General features: G+C 38.3%; 2 protein-coding genes across 3 annotated transcripts; one reads left to right on the plus strand and one right to left on the minus strand.

Moving 5' to 3' along the window:
* Positions 1–91: 91 nt before the first annotated feature.
* erp44 (endoplasmic reticulum protein 44) lies at positions 92–10,762 on the plus strand. The gene is made up of 11 exons (XM_041987541.1): positions 92–240; positions 3,258–3,330; positions 3,815–3,854; positions 4,658–4,773; positions 7,080–7,264; positions 7,355–7,470; positions 7,577–7,751; positions 7,946–8,057; positions 8,176–8,317; positions 9,122–9,224; positions 9,318–10,762. The coding sequence occupies exons 1-11, from the start codon at positions 181–183 to the stop codon at positions 9,426–9,428; spliced, it is 1,233 nt and encodes a 410-aa protein (XP_041843475.1). The 5' UTR covers positions 92–180; the 3' UTR covers positions 9,429–10,762.
* Positions 10,763–11,356: 594 nt separating this feature from the next.
* stx17 (syntaxin 17) lies at positions 11,357–22,803 on the minus strand. Of its 2 annotated transcripts, XM_041987543.1 has the most exons (8): positions 22,646–22,803; positions 22,362–22,427; positions 21,035–21,241; positions 20,874–20,939; positions 17,461–17,787; positions 16,558–16,608; positions 14,659–14,745; positions 11,357–12,183 (listed from the first exon to the last, which is right to left on the minus strand). In XM_041987543.1, the coding sequence occupies exons 3-8, from the start codon at positions 21,155–21,157 to the stop codon at positions 11,938–11,940; spliced, it is 900 nt and encodes a 299-aa protein (XP_041843477.1). In that variant the 5' UTR covers positions 21,158–21,241; positions 22,362–22,427; positions 22,646–22,803; the 3' UTR covers positions 11,357–11,937. The 2 variants fall into 2 exon arrangements, with proteins under 2 accessions (XP_041843477.1, XP_041843476.1); XM_041987542.1 differs by lacking the exon at positions 22,362–22,427.
* Positions 22,804–23,008: the final 205 nt, after the last annotated feature.

Genomic DNA, 23,008 nt, shown 5'->3' on the forward strand with positions numbered 1-23,008 from the left:
TTGTCTTTGGAAATTAAAAACTACATTACCCAGAAAAATCAGCAACTACAAGGAAGTGTGGCTCATGTTTCCGTGGTCACTGTGACATCGGCTCGCCGTTTATTTCCTGCTGCAAAGACGAGCGGCGTCAAGACTGACTGGGAAGACTGAACACCACCTTCTTAAAAACTGTACCATACAATGAAACTGTTAGCAATATCCCCTTCTCTCGATATCCGCTTCGTCACGGTTATACTGCTGGTAAGCATCTTTATCTCAGGCTTGGACTGTGCGTTTACTGCTCGTTGCCCTCTGCTACCTGATCAAGCTAATGTTAGCTAAGTGATTGCTACCGCTGGATAGCTATTAGCTAACTGAAGGTCTGTTGACATGAGACATGGCTTTTAAAGTCGCTAAGATGACTCGCGCACCAAGTAATTTGTTGAGGGGGATTCAGATTTTTTGCAGGTTAACTGGGATGGCCTTTGGAATGCGTTTCATCCGACAACTCCCACAACACCTGGTTGTAAGTTATCCAGCTGCTGTGCCAACTTAGCCGGTAGTCCTGTGGACTCATCATTTGCTTTAGTTTAATAGCTATCAACAATGGATCATATACAAAGGAGATGTGTGTTATTATGATTATTTCTGAATTCACTTAAAGTTGACCTATTGGTAACTTTTAATGAGGAGGGGAAAATGCATCCAGTTAGCATCAAGCGCTACCATCAATTAACAACAGTGAGATCATTGCTAATCCGCAGCTTGATTAATGAAATCATTAAGTTTATATAAGTGTTTGATCTCTGTTGTATGTATACAGGCGTAACATTTGTTGTAGCGATGCAGAAAGTTATTGCCGTACTCTTGGTTTGTCTATGTCTTTCTGAATGGTGTACACCGGTTGGTGAATTCCTCTGTTGTGGCTCATTCTTATTGGCTGACAACCCGGAACTAGACACAGTGGCCTAAGTGAAAACTTCTGTTGGAAAGTTGTGTTTTCATGGATTTAACCACCGTTATTGTGGTTTTCTTCTTCTTCTTCTTTTTAACCAATCTGCAGTATATCTTACTACATAATTTTGGGGCATTGTGACTGAGCTTTGAAACATTGGTCTATATAGTGATGATTGGCATTTAACAGTAGCAACAGTTTGCTACTGCCCCTAAGGCAGTTCACATTTTTGGCATATTTAATTTAATTTAATTAATTAATTTATTATATTTTATGTGGCTATTGATGTCAGGATTAAATCAGACCATAATTGACAGTAATATAGAAGTAGCATAATAGTAATGGCTAAAATAGCTGCAGCAAGTAAATGACGGAATGGCTCGTAACAGATGAAACCATAGACCTGTGTGTGTGCAAACATTCAACCAGCTCTGGCTGTCTCTTTTTGGTCCTCCTTCGACGCATATTAATTTGCTACTAAAACAGACTCATATCCTGTTTGAAGAGGATCTTCGATCATCACAGATCAGAGGAAATAAATAGACCTCTCAAGCATAGTTTTAAAGCCTCGTATCCTTACAGTCACTTTGGCTGCACTGGCTGTGATAAGACGTATTTTTATGATTCAGAAAACCATGGAATTGCACTTAAAGCCTTGAGTAAGAATGTTTAAAAAAGAGGGAAAGATTTGAAACAAAGTATAAATTGTTGTTCTGTAATGATGTTTGGCCTAAAAAGCTTTTTAAATGATAGTTTATCTGAGTTTGCAGTTTGCAGTGATATTCTATCCCGTTTTACTCTTCAGCAGCTGTCATTATGACCCCAAAATTATCTCCTTGCTGATCTCTTTGACACAGAACATTTTATGCAAGGTTGCAATTATAACTGAGAACCAAACATTCCTAGTTGGTACTACATGATTACAACCACAGTGTAGTTTAACTAATTTATGAAGGATTTTTTTATTTATTTAATGTGTTGACTGGTTTACCACAAAAATTATAATGGATTTACAGTCATGTTACGGCAACAAACAACTATGTATTGAACTAATATTCGTAATTGTATATTTTATCTTTGAGGCCCTGTCAAGGTTTGTCACTGGATTTCTTGGTAATCCTGTTATCTTTGGAATGTAGAATTAGACATGTAGAAGATGCAAAACTATTTTTCTAATAATAAGATTTTAAAGGAAATGTAATACAAAAAGAGGATGTTTGTTTAAACAAAAATAGGATGCTTATTTTTTTTAAAAGTAGGGTTGTAATTAAGATCTGTCAGTCAGTCAGAATGAAGCCTCAGGGTGTCTCTTAGTTTTTGAAGCGTTCATCTGCTAAAGTCAGCAGATCTACTTTGGAAAATGTAGATTTAGCTCTCAGGAAAAAAACTTGTATGTCTAACTTTCAGTGTGCTAACACACCTTCAAAGAACTAATTAAAGTGGTTTGTGTTTGGACATTTAATCAAGGAGTTGGAGTACACATAACCTCTTTAAAAACACTCTGGACCAGACAAGAAATATAAGTCAACTGTGCTATTTTAAGACTAATGACATTTTATGACACCCTGTCCTGTTTTGCTCATGCACACACATATAGTGGTCCCAATTTTTTTCTTTTTTTTTTTGGAGAGTATGTGTTTCAGAATGCAGGAAATAGAAGCATTACCTCTAACGGTCATGTATTGTGGTCATGTATTCTGTCTATTAGCAACATAACTAAAAAAAATATTGATGGACTTGATGAAATTTTCAGGAAATCTCAGAAATTGAATAAGGAATAAGTGATTAGATTTTTGGGGTGGTCCAGATCACCGCCTGGATCCATACATTTTTTTAAGGATTATTTACTATGGGGCGATGAGGATAATTTTGGCATTAGAGCTTCTAACTAAAAAATAATGCCCACAATCCTTGGCAAAAAATACAATGGCTTTGGCAGAGGTCTGTGCTTTCTGAGTGCTCTCAGTTTATAGTATATTTAGTCGAGTACCAGGAGCAGTGTGAGAAAAGCCTGGACAGACCTAGAAGCAGAAATGTGGAACAATGGAGAACTAACATGCCTTCAGTTTACTGGGCCACATCAAGGGAGTTGGAGGAAGATGTTGCATGAAAGTACACCTTTGTTGGTTTTCATTATAATGTACATTTAAGGAATGTGCTAACTAAGCACTTCATTGAAATGTTATGGGTCATAAGGGGTGAGTACAGTTATTTACACTTTGAGATCAGGCATTCACTTGAGTCACATGTAAGATTTACTTAACCAGCATCTGCATGCTTCATGTTTAGATTGCTAATGTGTTTTAATCTTGTGTGTTTGTAGGTGATGGGCCTCTGTACTCCAGGACAAGCAGAGATAACCAGTCTGGACTCAGGCAACATTGATGATGTCCTAAGTAAGGCATCAGACTTTACTTTTAAGAAGTGCCAAGATTAGCAGCTTGACATTTTTAGAAATTTAATTTAGATATGAAGACTGATTTCTCTGTCATGTCTGTATTATGTATACATATAATATCCAGAGGGTTAGCTTTGTGTAAGACTGGAAAAGGATAACCATTGCATTTTCTTTTACCTCTGATCATCTGGCCTAAGGCGAGAAGGCAAGAAAAGAAGGGTATTTTTCTGTGTGTCAATCAACTTCACACATTTAAGTTAAATTTTGGGATAAGTGAAAATAACCCATCTGTCTTTTGAGGTGGAGGATCAAAGCATTATCTATTTTTTCTTACTGTCCATACATATTAGTAAGCAAAAAAGAAGTTGTTTCCCACGCAGTATCAGATATGGTCTGTTAGCAGCTTGGTATTGCCAGCTAAACATACTTATTTTCATTGACGTATAAAGGTTTACATTTATTTAACTTTTTTTTTCTTGCAGACAATGCTGGGGTGGCATTAGTGAATTTTTATGCTGACTGGTAAGTGTTGTTTTTTTTTCTTTACCTTCCCTTCCCCCATTTTTTTCTTGACTATCTTTGGATTTGTGTATTAATGTCAGTCAAATTTAAATGGAGTTTTGCTCTTGATTTAAACATTTGTTGAACATGTCACATGGTTCAACAAATATAATTTAATAATCTCAGCTAGAGTTTATTGGTTTATTTTACATAATGTACACACTGTTATCATTCCATTGACTTTAGAGCATTTCTTACTCTGTTACAAACTAAGGCTTCATTTAAAAAAAGCTTCCAAATAATCTTTAAAACATTTATTTTTCTCAGCCTCTGAAGAAACCAAAAGCTTGAAATACAATATCTGAGGGGTTAAATCACTCTTTGTTTTTTGTTTCTTTTTTGTTTGTTTTTTTAATTATTGGCTTATTGACTTTTTAAAGGAATTTGGTTATTTTTATGCCTTTAAAAAAGAGCAGGCATATGTTAAATGAAGTCTGAATAAGTTAATAAGTAGATAATGGTTCTATTGTAGCCCAAAATACCTCTATAGCCTAGTCTAATACAACAAAATGAAGTCTGGACGAATACAGAAAATCTGCATAATTTATTTAACTCACTACTATCTGATGAAGCATATGCATGCTTGTACCATTCAAGCCTTAGGAATCATGTGCATTGCATCAATTTCAACACCTAAGCGGTTTTTTTTGTTTGTTTTTTTCTTTTTTTGTTGTTGTTTTTTTTTATTATAAAGTTTTAGGTCATAATGGTTTAAAATCTGTAAAGCCCCCTGATGTAATTTTACACCCATAAACTTTCTACAGGTGTAGGTTCAGTCAGATGCTTCATCCAATTTTTGAGGAAGCATCAAACGTAGTGAGAGAGGAGTTTCCTGATACCAAGCAGGTGGTGTTTGCTCGCGTCGACTGTGACCAGCATTGTGAGTATTATGTAATTAGTTTTTTGCATTTTATTATTAAGAACATAACTTAGAGACTTCCTAGAGTATGCGTCTTTGTTAATCATACATCTGGGTATGGATTTGACTTCCAAATGCAGCCATCATATGATTAATGAGGTTAAAGACGCACTACAGAACTTTTACAAATTTTTCTGTGACACGCCCACTATCGACGGCTAATGCGGCATCCATCTTGCATCCTACCTGGACTGTGAGATCTCTCCAGCCAGTGAAGGACAGCTTTATCTTGACTCGTGTCTAATTTCTTGCTCTGTCCTTTTCTGTCTTTCTTTTCCTTTCTTCCTCCGATAATGTCTTGCGTTTCTTGATGAATCAGCCAGCACAATAAAAACGACCGGTTTGTTGATATCCATTTGCTAGCGTGTGACGTGGTGCGTAAAGCGAAACTCGGCTGCAGCGTCAGGCGGCATCCTGGAAGAAAACGTATTCTGCTTTTTATGCCACTGGGCATGACTCCACTAGGCAGCTCCAGCTTCAGAAATGCACATAGTGGATGTCACTGTGCCATTAAGCTAATCCAGAATGCAGTTTTAGGTTCGGAAAGTTACGTAATGCATTATTAAGATCAGTTTTTAGACAAGTTTAAAGCTCAGTTCAATGTTAGCCTGATTATCCTTTAATACAACTTGTTTTAATATGTCTTTAGGGTTAGTTTTGTGTCAGAGCAGCCACTTGTGTTTGCATGTTCTTGCAAACACAAGCGCTGTGTTATTTGCGTTATGACAGCCACGACAACTTTGGTTGGGAAAACCAGTGTTAGAGGAGCACCAGCTGTTTGCTGGTCTGGCTTACAAAACCTCATACATCAGTGGCTGAGAGCTGGAGTTTGGTGTCCTGAGTCAAACTAAACTTTAACTGATGGATCGTTTTGATTTAACTGCTTATTTTGGCATCTTCAGTCATTGTCTCATAGATCTCCGTGCTCCTCTTTTATAGATCTGTTAGCGATCTTTGGATTATTACATAGTAATATGTGGTAGTCAGTCTAGTAAGTGCTATAAACGATACTTTTTTTGTTGACACATAGAAGCTAATCATTCATGTAATGTAAAGTTAAAACACCTTGATAATTTAAGATACTTTAAACTTTCAGAATCTCTGAATTAATGGCAAAAATTATTTATGTTTAATTCTCATGCTTAATAAACATGTTTGGCTTCCATTGTTCCTTTCTTACTAACTTTTGGGTCAACTGCACCAAAGCTTTCCATGCATGGGCATGTAACTGATCTACAGTACATTGAAGTGGTGTGGACAACATCTATTCTCTCAAGTCTCTCCTCAAAACAGTTGGATTAAAGGTTGATCCAAATGCATACATAGTCAGTAAGCTCAGTTCAAGCAGTCACAAATATTTGGGCTACACGCCGTTAACTGGAGAGAGAAACCTGGTGGACTCTTGCAGATTGGGCCTGATAAAAGTATTTACATTATAAAAGTATCCTGCATGAGTAGATGCAGAAGCTGAATTAATATAATTTTGACTGTGTTGATTTCACAAAACCCAATATGAAAGAAAAGTTGTACCAGATTTTTTATTTTATACATAACACAATTACACATATGATGGAGAAAAATTAGTTCAAAGAAATCTGTCAAAGTGTGTTTGTCATTACAACATCAACATTTAGAAGGTCTAGTTTAAAATAAAACATTTATTTGATCTATTATACAAGTCGAAATCAGCCGTTTTAGGCTGGAATGCAAAGAATGGTTGTCTTCATACCTTTATTAAATGATGAATTTTAAATAAATATTTTATTACTAGTTGAATCAGTATATGTCACCTGACAACATGCCATATTTAATCCTTTACTGTATGTGATGCACATATGCACACGAAGATGTCCGTCACACCAAAGCACAGACACATAAACCGCCGGCTTCAGCCTTTTGAGATAAAGCAAATTAAAGAGAATTATTGATGACCTGCAAACTGTTTGAAGACTAATGACAAAACTGCTGCTTCCTGTGAAGACTGCAGGCTTAGAGACACCCCACAGGGAGATTGACACCTGCCACACACACACACACACACTCATACAATGTGTGCACAGAGAATATTTACTCTTGGTGGGGGGCTGCTTTCATGTGGGAGATCAAAGCTTAGAGCTGACTGAGGGTAGTGTTTTCAGACTCTGGTTTAACGTCTGTGTCACTGCTCTGCTCCTCATCCACCCATCCCCATGTGTTTTTACTCGTCTTGCTCTTCATCAATTGATTTGTTCTTCTTTGCTTACCTCCTCCTCTGCCTCTGTGTGCAGCGGACATAGCTCAGCGCTACCGTATCACCAAGTATCCAACACTGAAGTTGTTCCGCAATGGGATGATGATGAAAAGGGAGTACAGAGGTCAGAGGTCAGTGACAGCAATCGCTGACTTCATTCGCCAGCAGCAGGTCGACCCAGTCAAAGAGATACACTCAATGGAGGAGGTTAATACTCTTGATGTAAGTGGCAAATACACCTTTTCTGTCTAATAACATTACAAAGTTCCACGTTGTTGAAGAAAGCACTCGTTTCATGCTCTTATGCAACAGCGAAGCAAGAGAAACATCATCGGATTCTTCGAAAAAAGGGACTCCGATAACTATCACACATATGAAAAAGTTTCAAACATCCTACGAGATGACTGCACGTTCTTAGCTGCTTTTGGGTGAGACATGACATCATCTTTAAATTCTCACACTTTTTCTGTTTGTAATTATTTTTATAGCATTAATCTTCATTCGTATTTGTGTCCTTGACCTTTGCTCTTACAGTGCTGTATCAGAGCCTGAGCGTTTTAGTGGCGACAATGTAATCTACAAGCCTGTTGGTGAGAGCATTCCTGACATGGTCTACCTCGGCTCACTCACCAACTTTGACCTGACGTACGCTTGGGCGCAGGACAAGTGTGTGCCTCTAGTTAGGGAGATCACCTTTGAAAATGGAGAGGTTTGTTGTGATTTTTATGCATTAACCAATTCTGGCAGTAATTTTAGATGGATAAATATGCAGGCATGGTTGTTAATGGTTAAGCTGAGAACCAGTCTGGTGGTTATGGAGTCTGTGGGTTGTCCATATTCTGAGCCACAGAAGTCCCTGACTCCATCTGGTTTTAACACTTTGTGTGTGCATGTGATTTCCAGGAGCTGACGGAAGAAGGAATCCCATTCCTCATTTTGTTCCATGTTAAAGAGGACATGGAGAGCTTAGAAAGGTTCCAACATGAAGTTGCTCGCCAACTCATTAGTGAGAAAGGTAAGTTCCTGTGTGTTTGTAGCATTTTGTATATGCTAGGGATGTGAGTTTTAATTTCTTGAGCCACACAGCCAGTTGTACAAAGGTGGTGGTCATGATATTGGTGTCTCCTCCTCAGGGTCCATAAACTTCCTTCATGCAGACTGCGATAAGTTCCGCCATCCTCTGCTACATATCCAGAAAACTCCAGCTGATTGTCCCGTCATTGCCATAGACTCCTTCAGACACATGTATGTCTTCCCTGACTTCAAAGACCTCACGTAAGTACTCTGGTCATTTTAAACAATATCAGTACAAATACGCGCTTTGTTACAGAGTTACACCACCACATCTGCATTTTTGTGCAAAAGTTACTTGATAATTTGAAGAATAGGAAAAAATGCAGGCTCATAATTGTTTCGTGTCATAATTGTTTAATCAGTCGGGGTATTCAACTATTTTTTTCCCCCCCGATAATGACATACATGATTTATCATTTATTGTATGTGTAATTCTTCCTAATGAGATCGGCTCGTCACAAAACAATGACAATTTTGTCCTGAACACAAAGGCACCCTAATCCACAGGGCACTCAAAACCAGAGAAATGTCACACCTCCTAAAATCTGTCCTTTATGAATGGGCCAGGACACTGGCGCTAATGTGACATGATTTGGCACGTGCAATAAGTGCTAAACTAATCCAGTCTAATCTAATTTAATCTTATTTATTCTGCCTCCCACCACTCAGCCACCCCCCACAATTAGAGTCTGATCAGATAGACAGAAGCCCGGAGGACTGACTGGGCCTCCACAACCTAATTACATCACATCACTGCTTCATGTGGCACACAGCTTGTAATTGCATTAACACAGGGTATGTTATATGTAGATATACATGGGTTTGTTTTCTTATGTGCTGCTTTGTGACTGGGCACCAGCGCTGCCTGTATATGACAACAACTGAGGACAAAGTTGATTTAGATTTATGCGGCTTCAGGGCAGGTCTGCAGGGACTAATGTCCTCTACATCTGTTTTGCTGTTTTGAGTGTTTTGAGTGTTTTGCTTATGTTTTTTTCCTTCTAGTGTTCCTGGCAAACTGAGGCAGTTTGTTTTGGATCTTCACTCCGGGAAGCTTCACAGAGAGTTCCACCATGGTCCTGATCCCACAGACAGCACGCCTGGACAGGTAAGTCAGCAGTATCGGCTCACCCTGTGAAATCAGTACAAGTTGTTTTTGTTTTTTGAAATTTAACCATTTGTTTTGAATTTGTCCCCTCAGGAGGAGACGGGCGGAGAAGTAGCGAGCAGTCCACCAGAGAGCTCTTTCCAGAAGCTGGCACCCAGTGAGACTCGCTACACCATACTCAGAAGGGACCGTGATGAGCTGTGACCTAAACAGCCTTTCAGTGATCCTGTGACTCAATGCCACGCCCCGGGGTCAGGGAGGGGGTTAGGGTTGGGACAGGCCAGCGGGACAGAACAGTAACACCCGACACCCTTACTGAAGAAATCAAGATTAAAGATTAGGACGGAGGAGGAGGAGAATGAAGACAAAAATGGATTAGAAAAAGAAGACCATGATGCAGAAGAGAGTGCAGTTCATGATACAACCATCTTGGGGGGGAGAAAAAAAAACTTATATTTTCATAACTTTCATAATTTTTATTTTGAATTGAGTGGAAGGAGCATAAAGAAGAAAAAGCAAGGGGTTGGGGGCATAAAAAAAAGTTACTTTTATTTTTGTGGAGGTTGTAAATATGTTTGTGCTACATTGGAATCACAATGTTGGTCTAAATTAAATGCAGTTTTCTTTATTTTATTCCATTTTCTTTTTCATAATCCTGCTTTTTGTCAGAAGAACAAACAGAGCAGTGTCCTCACTCCAGTTTTACAGTTCTTGTCTGGTTAGTCTGGTTCATCCTGACAGACAATGCTTGTTTAGTCTCACTGACCTCATGGCTGCATCTCAATATGACCAACTCAAATCTAATTCATTTGTATAGCACAAGTTAAAGTATGCCCGCCTGAAGTAGCTTTACTTCCATATCTTCACTCACACAGAAGGAATAAAGAAACTTCTGGTAGGACTAATATGTTTAATTGAATCTTGACGGAAGATAAAGAGACTGAGCTACTGCGACCTATTGAGATGCACCTCTTTTCTCCCTGGGACAGGTCTGACGTCTCACACTGCTTCCTCAGTTCTTTTCATGTTTTACTATTTTCAGTACTGTGCCACAGTTCATGTGATTAGTCAGTTTTTCTTTACCAATAACAGAAGAATGCCTAAGTGATGAAGTTTAGAGCTTTTGGCTCTCATACTAGTCTTTTTCATGTGGTATCGCCCAAGCACAGCCCAACATCTATGACCTGCATTCCCAACCCTGAAGCCTGGTGGTGGCAGCATCATGCTGTGTGGACATCTCTGTCCTGCAAGCCCTGAGAGGGTTTTTGGTAGTAGAGCAGGTCAAATGCATGTAGGATAAATCCTGTGATTGTTTTCTGTCTTATCCAGGATGCCTCCTGTTAAATGTCATCCATGTCATCTGGGATAGGCTACAGCTTCGCTCCCCAATCGTCCATAGCAACTAAACGATAACGGGGTAGAATTGATGGTTACATAAGTACGTCTAATATATATAAATAAAAAAAAAAACATAGTTTTTGACTCAAGATCAATTTGTTTTTAATTTTAAATCAAAGAGCCTTACACTGTTGATCAGTCCACACAAGTAAAATGCAAAAATGTCAATAATTCTCCATATGACCTCTGAGCAATCAAAATAGAATACAAAATGCTTCTGAATGATGTACGTAAACATCATCATTTGTCCTTGTAATGGCTGTTTTTGTTTTCATGTTAAGTTTGTTATGCTGGGTTAGAAAAAGACTGCAGCTTTTAATGTGTTTTAAAAGGCAAAGAGAGAAAACCCAAGCAGTTAAAGGTGGAATTAAGACTAATTTTATACAAGTTTTCTTAAAACTGGTTTTTGTCTCTTTGTACGTATTTGAGGTTTTGGTACAAGTCTTGATTCCTGAGAATCCATAAGTGGAATTAAGACTCTACGTATGGGGACCCATTTGTATTTTGTGCCCTACCCTACCATAGAGGCCAACCGATAACCTGAATAGCAACGTAGCCCACATACAGATCAGAGAGTGTGATGCCATTTCTTAATCAGTCATTGCAGAGGAGAATAAAAGCAAAAAAATGATAAATTAAATTAAAAACCATTTTACATATTTTTTGTCTGATGTGTGTTGAGTGTCTCCTAATTTAATCATGACCATCATTTACTGTTAACTCAATGAACAATGTTGTTTTTGAAACATTTTATTTGGCAGCAGCAGTACAATCAGTACATGACAACTTTACATATTCCAGTCCATAAAATGATCTGGATATTGGCACTTTTATTATTGCATAAATATAAGAATAATTTCTTTAAACATTTAAGCAACATCATTGTAATTTACAATAAATTGTTAACAGCTGTTCACATTCATTTCTGGATACAAGATTACTGATGCATGGCCACTCGTGAACCTGAAAACCCTGTAGGTGAAGAATAATTTGAGAAGACAAGTAAGGAACACAGACCGTGTGACTTGTTAGTGCTAAGATCTGACAATGTTCAGGTCAGATGAACTGACCTGGTGAGGTGTGCTCACAGTCATTTCACTCTGACCAATTACAAACTTAAAAACTTTAGCGTTAACGACCGTTTCCACAGACACACCATTCACACCTAAAAAAAAGACAGACTTAAATAAGGCAATTATTACACAGCTGTTGTCCACAGTGTGACAGCAATGCTCAGGGACATTGTCTTTTGAGCCTCTTAGACTCAGGTGTAGTTTGTGCTTTTGGTTGGTCAGTCCACATGGGAGCCTTCGGATCATTTGTTTTTGCTTTCCTCTGGTTCTTCTGCTGGCGGTGCGGTCAGTTGTTTCATCTGCTGATCCACTTGAGCTCTGCGATGTTTCTGGACCAGGTTACCACCTGCAAAACCCAGGGCGCCCCCTCCCAGAGCAGCAGCCACCCCTGCAGCTTTGAAACCAGCCAGAAGGCCAAGTGGACCTCCTAATGCACCGCCCAGCAGCGCCCCAGCAACTGGCAACACCGCCAACTTGTATCCCACCGCCTGAAGAGACAGAAAGAAGAGATAAGTTCCAGTTTAATTTAACATGCACACACACCTTTGGAGGCATGAGCACTTTGTGGCTTCAAGACAGTCTGCGATAGAGTTTGCGTGTCTATCCTTTCATGATCACACATCAACCCACAGAAGGTGGAAGCAAAAATGACACAAACAAGCCTGCATGTGTATATGTAAACGGACGCTTCCACAGCCGCATCAAAGCATTTTCATTATCTTCATTTAGGAGAAATCAGAGAGATGTGGCCTGTGTGTTATTACAGTGGTTATCATCAGAGTAGTAGGTGCTCTTTGCTGATGGCAATTAATGACTGATTCTCTGACCATCCTCACACACACTCATGCACAAACACACACGAACACTCACTTGATTAACACTTCACCATTAAATTAATCTAGTTCAAAAGCTAGCATAGCTTGTCCCCACCCCTGTGGCAGTTGTGGGAATTTTAATTTCATCTGAGCTGAGTTAAAAGGAGTCTGGGTATAGAGGTTGTGGAGGATGGAGAAAATGAAAGTGTTGTATGTGTGTGTGTGTGTGTGTGTGTATAATGCTGTTTGACCTGATAACAGATTACAAGCTTTCAAACACGTTAAAACATCTGACACCCTTCTCATCTGCTTTATCATTCCTCACCCCTTCATCAAACGTGCAGCCCATTATATCCACCAGCGACCTTACAAGGTGGCCATTCTGTTTGCCTTCCAATTTGGGTAAATTTAAGTTAAATAAACTAATAAAACAGAAAGTTTTATTATTAAACATTAAGCTTAAAGTACTAAATAATAGTTAAAAATCTGACCTGGCAACATTACATAATTAAAAGATATTTTCTATACATTATTAGAATCTAGTCACATAGTTTTTGTTGTATTTGTAATAATAATAATAGTAGATTAGATTAGATTTACGTATATTGCGCTTTAATGTGGATGGCACTCAAATCCATTATTCATCCATTCCTTATTCATACCTAGTGATGGTAAGCTACATGTGCCCTGGGGCAGATTGACGAGACTGACGGAAACATGGCAGTCAGTGTGTGCCAATGGCCTCTCTGACCACCACCAAAACACTGGAGGCAAGGAGGGTGAAGTGCCCAAGGACACAACAACGGATGACTGGGGGAGTGGGATTTGAACTGCCAACCTTCCAGTCATTTGATGACTTTCTTTACCACCTGAGCCTAGATTTTTTTTTTTTTTTTTGCTGTTACAGGTTAGCTTTTAATCGGCCCTGAATCACAACCAAAATAACATACTAAATAAGACCTGCAGATGTTTATGGCCAAAGCTAGTCTTTCTTTTTGGTTCAATAAGCATGACCACAAATTTCTAAGCTCCTCATCAAAAGAAGTATAAATTTAGAATTGCAAAAAAACAAAACAAAAACAAAACAGAGGTATTTACATTTCTGTCACATATTTCAGCAAACTGGATGTCGCTGGTTATAAAAAGAACATTTTAAGATAATATATATGCTGAAAATCAGTTTTAGTGTGCACTACAATGTCATGTGACTGTTTTGACATCTGAAAAGCAGATCATAGATGCAAACTGTGTCTCTGCAACGGAAGATGTTTATAGAAAACTGGTAGAATAAAAGTGGTAGAATTCCCTAAATGCTTCAGTGCTTCCCTTCTTTCACTTTTACAGAGAACACACTGAACCACCTGCTATGAAGGGAAAAATAAGAACATTTCCAAAGTTTCTTGCAGCAGCAACATTCAATGAGGTGATCAATTATTTCTCATGAAATCTTTCTCATTTTTTTTTATTGATCAGACTAATTTTCCATCAGAGAAAATAGTTGAGAAAAACAAACACATGACAATTATTTGATTATTTGACCACAACTTTTTTTCTTTATGTTATGGCCACTGTACTTGTGAAGTGGCTCAAATCTCAGTTACATTCTCAGATTACAGTTTGATCACTTCAAACCTCGATTACTTTCGTTCAGGGAGGGGAAAAAAAGCTAAAAAAAGACAAAACAAAACATACAAACCAGAAATAAAATTCATTCTGCGTATTGCAGGCTGTGTGTATTGCAGTGTGTAATAAGTGTGAAGGGCAGTGATTGATTGTCCAACTTAAACTCAGAGCAGAACAATGAACATACTAAACTAAAAATGCAACTCCTAAAAAAAAAAAAAAAAAAAAAAAACTAAAACTATTAGTCATTTAAACCTCTTCTCAATCCCATACACACTCACAGATATGTGGACCCTCTCATGTCAACCCTCTTATCCGACCTCTCTATCACACCCCCCTCCTCCCCTTCACTTTCCCTCTCCTCTCTCTATTTCCTTAATTGCAGCTTTCCTCCGTATTCGAACAGATCAATAGGGACAAACGCTGCGGAATGGCTGGGAGGCAAAGTGCCATCGATCTCCCCATCTCCTAAACACCACACACGCATCAGATCATCAGGACATAAACACACACACATATACACACCTTCCCCAGGCTCTTGGTCCCCTCCTCCACGTTGGCTGCGGCTGTGTTGACGTTGTCTTCTATGCTGTCAATCTTCTCCTGCTGGGACTGAAGCATGGAGGGTAGACACACACTCATATTCAAGCAATCACGGACATACACACACATGTATTAAAAAGAGGAAACACCTGTTGGGTGTCATTATTTTTATTTATTCATTTTTATCTGTCTCAAATCATTTCTATGGGACAAGTTAACACAGGTGTTGTGAGTGTGGCGGTTGTAGGTAAATTCAAGGTTTTTACCAATTTTTCTGAGGGTTATTCATACAATGTGTGTGTGTGTACATGTGTGTGTCACTGTGTGGCATTGTGTAGATCTCATGAAATATTCAGAGTGGCAGCTGTCTCTCTCCATGTGAGGGTTGGATGGACACAGTGACCAAACAACAAGCAGAGCATTTTCTCTGCTTCCTCCTCTTAACCACCTCTCCCTCTCTTTCACCTGCTCACTCTGAGCTTTAAGTCACTTTACAGTTTTAAGGCTCTTCTTTTTTTACTTGTGCATACTCATGTCAATAATTTCCATTTATTTCACGTTGATTTCAAAGATCTAACACCTGTCCATGCAGAAGACAGCAGTTATTCACCTCCTTCAGATTTACTAGAAGTTGCCTAGTCTCGCTTTCATTTTCCAGTTATTTATTGCGACTTAAAAGTTGCAGAAGATCCAGACATTATAGCAAAAGTTTTTTTTTTTTTTTTTTTTACTATAACTCAATCTTCTGATTGTTTTTATGACTTGTAATTTAGCACAGGCATTGCCAGAACACAGTTAAAGATATTTGGTTGATGATAAAACTGAGATAAAACAGTAAAATATTTGGCAATTTTGCTTGCCAAGTGAAGGCAAAATGCTGACAAAAATGCCACACAAAAAGACAAATTAATTTAAATGCAATATTTATTTGCATTTCTAAATTTAAATGCTTTTTAAAACAAGTCTAAAAATCATTGTATCCATAATAGAATTTACCAACATGTATCCATAATTTAATTACTGAGTTCATTCAGTTACTAGTGATTTAGAAAATTCAGCAACTATTATTCCACAGGCTAAGCTCCATCTACTACTCTTATAGAAAATTGCTGTTATCATTATATTTGTTCATTTAGCAGATAATTTAATACTGCATGTAAGTTTTAGCTTTAGCGAAGAGGCCTGAGAGACACACAATAAAAGACACAGTTAAGCAAAAATAAGACATCAGCAGCTAACATGATGCATGTACAGACACAAAGACACAACAACACACTCAGTATTTCCACTGTGGCTGAGCGTTGGAATATTACTCCCCTAACGGCGTCTCTCACCCTTGAGACACCATAACATGTCTATGCTCTTTCTACCCCCCTCCCCAACACCTTTGTCTGTTTTTTTTTTCACATCAACTACATCTTTACTCGCTCTTTCACTGTTAATCTCTCCTTTACCCAGCCTCCTTGCTCCTCTCTCTCTATCCCTGAGGATAGGGTGATAATCTGAACCGTCTGTTCTCCACCTGCTCTATTGTATCCCTCATTTCCCTCCTCTTCCTGCCTCTGTGACAACCTGCTGCCCTCCCCAAATCCTCCCTGCCTACCTAGCTCTCATCTACTCCTCAATCTCTCCTCTTGGCTCAGCGGAGGGCCTCTGAGGCCCCAGCAGTACTCCTGAGCTGATCTGTGTACCCTCGTCTCAGAGGAGCCTTACCAGGCAACACAAGCACACATCGGTCAAATACACACTACTTCCTGGAAACGCTATAGGCGAGCAGCCTCATTGTGTTCATTCTCAAGGCTGGCTGTGCACACATAAATCAAGAAATGCATACAGTGCTGAAATGTGACTGTAGTAGCCAGCAGAGTTGAGTGTACTCACATGGACAAGTAGAGAGAACTCTGTCACCAAACCACTGAGCTCCTTCAGGTCCTGAGAGGGGGAAAAAGAAAGTGCGTTATTAAGTTGCTTTATCTAAAAAATCTACAGCTGCAAATGTTCAACATTACCAGCAATTAGGACTGGCTTATCTAATGAGACTGAATGCATGCGACCATAATAATCCTTAGTACAAAGCAAGGATGGAAGCTCCTCCTTTGTATACATGCAGCTCCAGGACTGTTTTGAAGGACTGGTTTGCACCAATCAGGTTTTAAAAAATAAATTAATTAAAAAAAAAAAGTACAATTGTGAAAGACAAAGTCTAGGCACCATCCAAAGACTGCTGGAAGGTGCCTCTGCTGGTTAAAATGTTAAGATGCAAACTGAAACAATAACTTGGCCTTGTTTTAACCTATGATTGGACATAAACATATCCAGACATGTCAACTAGTTATTTGTCAGCACTGTCGTGTATATACATCACATTATTTGATAGAGATCAACAAAATAAGGACACTTTATGTTCAAAGTGTAAAACAGGTAGGACCTTTCCTGCACTGTATTGTGGAATTTACATTAAATAAATTCAAACCCATAATTATTTCATGTCCTGAGCTGCTTATATGGCTCACAGATTACTTATGTTTGGGGGAATTAATAAGAACATAGAACATGTGGGACGTTCTACTATTTGTTGCTGCCTTTTACTATTTCTTAATATCTGTAATGCTTTTGTTTTATGTAAAGCACTTTGAATTGTCCTGTACATGAAATGTGCTACACAAATAAACTGCCTTGCCTTACATATACATACTAAAAAGTCTAGACAAGAAATAAAACATTCTGAATAATACAAATTAGAGTATGATTGCCAGGCAACATGTTAGGCTAAAACAAACATACCTCTTCCAGGTTATCCCATGACTCAGCTGCACTCTGATCAGCTGGAATTTCTGGAAGCTGGAGCTGAGTTTGCCTCCCAGACAATGCTTCCTCGTCCAAGTCATCAACACTATGGCAACTACGAGATGCACAGCTGGATGGCTGTGTGGCAGGTGGTGGTGCAGAGGTGGGCTGAGGCACAGGGTTGGAGTGCAAACGCAGGAAGTCTTGAGCAGCAGCTAAAGCTCTGTCCCTGACTGGCTTGACAAGTGCTTCCAAAGCTGCAGCGTCTTCGGCACGGACCCGACTGCACAGCTTCTCCATCTCTCTGATGTTAGCTCTAAGCTGCTGCAGAAGGACAAGCAGATTTTTCTATGTGAACAAAGGAACTTGGGGTACTTAAAAAAATACATAAAAACTAAATAAATATTTGAAAAGTACTGAGATGCTTGATGGGGGAATAAATGAACAGGAAGAGAGACAAGGAAACCTGTGGTTACACACAGATGTCACCAAAGAATGTGAGACTGCAAAATGTGCTACTATTGCAACAAATTCTGAATACAGGTAAACAATTCAAAGCAGGAAAGAAAAAAAAATTAGTTTTAATTTTATAACAATAGTTCTTCCTCACTCAGCCTTTTGTCCCAGTTGGAAAAAACACTCATACCGACAGATTTATTCTAGCACACCATTCAAGCGATGTGAGGCAGGTGAGTGTAGGTTGATGGGAGCTTAATAAGATTTAAATATGAGGCTGTGGAACATAAGAAGTGCCCTGAGGGTGACAGGAGGATTACATCTCAGCCATCAGCCCTCCAGGCCACAGCTCAGCGACCCGGGCTCAAGAGGTCAACATGCTGCCGATAACACATTCTGCTAATTACAACACGTGAATAAACATACGCCCACACACACACGTCCTCACATACATAAAACTGAAAACAATACTGATTAATACAGAAACAGTCAGGTCAAGCACCTGTCAGCCAGGAAATCAACTGTGATGTTATGTTTCTCAAATACACAGAGACTAATTAAACACATACACAACAGTAGACTTTTATAATAAAATAGTTCATACTCTTTTCTGTCTCAGAAAGTTTGCTGTAACTGGTGTGGTTAGGCTGGGGCAACTAGATCTGTGTGTCATTCTATTGGGGCCTCCCCTGATGCTATATATGCCAATCAGTAAACAGGGTGATAGACAGCGGCCTGTACTTCTGTCAGAGGACAGATGGGTAAGCAGCTATGAATATAAAAAGAAAGAGTTATAATTTTAAAATTTACTCAAGACAGAAAAAGGTGCATCTATGAGTTATCTATATACCTACCTACCTACCAGTTTGTCTGTGGAACATAAGCACACATGCACACACATTTACTCAAATCTAACGCATACGCAACAAACCCCTATTCTGGATTAACGCCACGAAGACATGGGAAAGCACTCTGTGTGCACCCCTGGGGTTTGTGGGGTAATGGTGAGAGGATAGGTGTGGGCCTGTTTGGAGTTATTTCACCTTCAGAGACACAGAGGCTTCCAGGCAACATCATCCCCCAAGGCATTTCACACCAACCATGTGAACAAGCGTGCAAGTACTTAACACACACACACAAGAGATGGTACATCTGAGTTCAGTTGAAGCTCCTTCCTTTTCTTGGTTTTTCTATTTATTAAAAAGAAATCGGTAAGAAATATTCATTTCCATTTTCATTGTAACTTGTAAATAAAAACACTGCGATGTCAAATGTCAAGAAATTACAAAATGACATCAAATGCTGAAGTTGGAATTTTTTATAGTTTTTCCACAATATCTGCTCTGAATTTGATGTCAGTAAGAGGTTTAAAAAATATGGTATGGGGTTGTTTTTTTTTTTTTTTGTTTGTTTTTTACCATTATGCTGCATCACTTCTCCTTTAAGCAGAACTGTGTAAACATTTAGAGCTGAGGGGAAAATTTCCTTTAGTTTACACGGAAAAACATTTACTTACAGAGCTGCACAGTTGTAATATGTGAAGAATGACGTTTGTCATCATCATGCTGAAATAAATAGGTTCTTTCTTGAAGCACCATAATCCGATTTGCAGATTACTGTGCAGTCACACAACTTGTCCAGCCAATCATTACCCCATTTAATTTTTTATGTGTTGCTGGCATTGAATTTAAAATGAGTGTATTTGCAAATTTGCTGTTTTCAATTAGGGAGATGAGGCTGTAATTTGAAAAATGAAACATGTCTTTTTTGTGTTTAGATGTATATATATGTATGTATATAGACTGTTTTCTAAGGAGAACATTATAACTGCTGTCTTAAGAATATTCTCTGAGTTGGTAAAACATCTCCATGACAACTGAACAAATACCAGCAGATAATGGAGGGCACAAAGTGTGGTTGAAAACTTTGGAATTACCAAGTGGTTTGACACTGTAATAAGTTTTTTTCCCCCAAATACTTATTTTCCCATTATTCTGTTGATTAATTTCAGACAAAAACAAAAAATATTTCCAATTTAGTCATTGTTGTCTGGTATGGTTCAACAGACTTCTGTTTGTTTTAGCTTAAACGGACTCCAAAACAGAAGACAGTTATCAGACTGCTCTTAACTGGATAAAGACAACAGTTGCTGTTCTGACACTGTTCTTTGATCTTCAAAATAGAAAAAACATGATTGCCACAACTGAGGAAATGTCAAGGTCCAGATTTAGGAAGTCACAAGATCCAGAGAATTTGAGACAAAAAAAATATACGAAGCAGTTTCAAAGACATGAATGTTTAGGGAATTTAAAGCGGCGGTGAGCTGCATCCTCTTAACTAAATACACAAACATGAGGGTTTTTTTTTCTAATTTTAAAGAGTATTATCGGGCTGCACGGTGGAGTGGTGGTTAGCACTGCAGACTCACAGCAAGAAGGTTGCTCGTTTGAGCCTTGGCTGGGAAGGGCATGAACAGTGGACTTTCTGTGTGGAGTTTGCATGTATGCATGGGTTCTCGCTGGGTAATCTGGGCTTCCAGAGATGTGACGTTCATGAATTAATCGATTCGTTTAAATCGTTCTTTTAAATAATCGATGGGAACCAAGTCACAGCTGCGAGCTGTTTATATACAGATTATCCATGTTGCCTTCACGTGACACACGTGTGCCATCTTGGGAGATTGATGTCCAACATGCTCCATTTATGTGAATCTATGAACCAAAAGTATTGTCTGAAAACAAATACTTTTCTATCCAAAATGTTCAGGCTCTTTGAAAGGAATGACTCCTCAAGATCCGGCTCCCTTCAAAGAGCCATAAATCTCATTTCTACTATCTTCCTTCCACCATTTAAAGACATGCATGTTAGGTTGGGTAAACAAGTCTCTCTTATAAATAAGACTGGATGTCTCAATAGGACTACTTAAGGTTAGTAAAAAAAAAATCATGTTATACCTGAACAGTTCTGCTGGCATTAATATGCTCCTGATGAAGGCGGTCCCATTGCTGGCCATGTTGATACTGTAAATATAAAGAAAAAGTATCACTTATACATTTGAGCTATGTAAGTAACAGTTTGGATGTGATCCTGTGTCCAGACATATTTCAGCCATCACCTTCTGTATGTTATTATGGTGCTTCTGCAGCCTCTCCAGGTCCGTGGGTAGAGCTACTTTAATGAACTTGTGGATTGGTGCCTCCAGGCGCCGCAGAGTTAGCTTGTTGCCTTCCTCTACCATGTGTCCTGTTGAGTGCCCACAGCCAACACCTCTGTGTAACTTAGACACTGCACTTGCTCAGCTTTATCTCACTGCACCCAAACACTGTAAATATCAGAAGTGTGATTTTAATAAATACGCAAATTAAATTAATACACCCTGTGACACATGTAAGTCTCCCCACATCTCTAAAACTGTCTCCTTCATGTATTTGCAAACATGTCTGAGTCAAAATTAAGTAGAAGTTATGTGATATTGTCAGTATAATGAATGAATGAATGAATGAATGAATGAAAAATACTTTATTAATCCCAAAGGGAAATTCAATGCTTTCACTGATTAATTAATTAGGTTGAAGTTCCTTTACCGAACAAAAATTGGAATACACAATCTTGTTTTTAGGACCTTTCTTTTTTTTAGGTTTTTGTAGACTAACAATAAAACAACATTCAAACTGTTAATAACAGGCTGCAGCAATCAATTACTGTAATGTAGATTTGTATAATACACTGGGTGTTGACTAATTATTTTTTCCATGTAAAGTTTTGTTTAACTTAAAATAATAATAAGTAGACAATTATACTGATCCTCAAACACAAATGTTTGACATTGGGATATTGCTAATTGTCCACAGTTTTTCAACTAAATTATTATTCTCAACTTGTACAGTTATGTATTCAAGAAAAAAAACAAAAACAAAAACAAAACATAAAACAGATGACAAATAATGACAAAATTTGGGGCTTACAAAACATTTAATTGTTTCAGCCTTCAAGCTCTAACACACTCCAGACAGGATGTAGTTCCTGAATAAGGCAGCACAGGAGAGCAATGGGTTTGTGATGCTTTCATGTTACAGTTTTTCCAAGTTATTTTTTAAGGTAATTTAAGAAGTCAGTTGAAGCCATGTCTTCCTCCTCGACCTTTAATTATTAAATATGGTTCAAAAGTATATGATTTTAGTAAAGTATTTATTTAAATAGGGATATGGTTACAGTACTAAAGTGTCCAATACCTGTGCACGCAGAAAAACGTGAAATGTTACAGCTACGGTGACGTCAGTTAGGGCGGTTTTCGTGGTTAACAGAAGCCGATCTCAATAATGCAAGTCGAAAAAAGTATCAGACATGTTGTAAAAACACTTTCGATGTTATGAATGTATAATTTCCCAAGAACAGCGAGAATGTGTGGAATCGAAACGTTTCACCGAAAATCATGATATTACCTTTTATTAACTCTTTCAGTCTTGACTAGTGGGAGAAGTCAGGTCACATGAACTCTCTTTCAACGTCTGATGAGAAAGTAAAACTAGTAAGACGTTTACTTCGTGTAAAACTAAGGAAGGAACTAGCATGTTGTGAGCAATTAGCCAAATGAGCTCTCAGCTACGTGTTAAATTAAATAACTTCTTAAAGGAGCCATTAGACAACACTCAAATTTATTCAAAAGATACTTTAATACCAGACAGCGGATAAACACCAAACTGTAAGGACAAAAAGCGACACTTACCAGTTAAAATACCACTCGAGAATAGGATTTTAATTTGTTAAACAGCCTACTGACACTGTATACTTATGATAAAATTAAAATTAAGGTATATTTAGTTATTTTGGAGAAGCCTTCGTCTTTTTTGTGTTTTCTGACAGTTGTTTGTAAACAACCCTCTTCCCAGTGCTACAAAGAATAGTTTCCGACTTTAAACAGCACTCACAGCGCATGTGTTCCCAATCACTATGTCCAGTATCCGTATGAAATCGATTAGATGCTTCTAAAACAACACGTTGTTTGTATAGAGTGTTAATTGTAAAAATAAAAATATAACTAACTAACATAACTATCTGCAAGACAATGATGAAAGACTCAGGACATATT

The sequence above is a fragment of the Melanotaenia boesemani genome, chromosome 6, assembly GCF_017639745.1.
Source record: "Melanotaenia boesemani isolate fMelBoe1 chromosome 6, fMelBoe1.pri, whole genome shotgun sequence".
Classification (NCBI taxonomy): Eukaryota; Metazoa; Chordata; class Actinopteri; order Atheriniformes; family Melanotaeniidae; genus Melanotaenia; species Melanotaenia boesemani.

Excerpts from the sequence above, each read along its gene's own strand:
- erp44 (XM_041987541.1), top strand. The coding sequence starts at position 181 with ATGAAACTGTTAGCAATATCCCCTTCTCTCGATATCCGCTTCGTCACG. Across the intron at positions 7,471-7,576 it reads ACGTTCTTAGCTGCTTTTGG|TGCTGTATCAGAGCCTGAGC; the intron begins GTGAGACATGAC and ends TTGCTCTTACAG. Across the intron at positions 8,318-9,121 it reads CCTGACTTCAAAGACCTCAC|TGTTCCTGGCAAACTGAGGC; the intron begins GTAAGTACTCTG and ends TTTTCCTTCTAG.
- stx17 (XM_041987542.1), bottom strand. The coding sequence starts at position 21,157 with ATGGTAGAGGAAGGCAACAAGCTAACTCTGCGGCGCCTGGAGGCACCA. Across the intron at positions 20,940-21,034 it reads ACCATAATAACATACAGAAG|TATCAACATGGCCAGCAATG; the intron begins GTGATGGCTGAA and ends TTATATTTACAG. Across the intron at positions 17,788-20,873 it reads ATGCCAGCAGAACTGTTCAG|CAGCTTAGAGCTAACATCAG; the intron begins GTATAACATGAT and ends GTCCTTCTGCAG.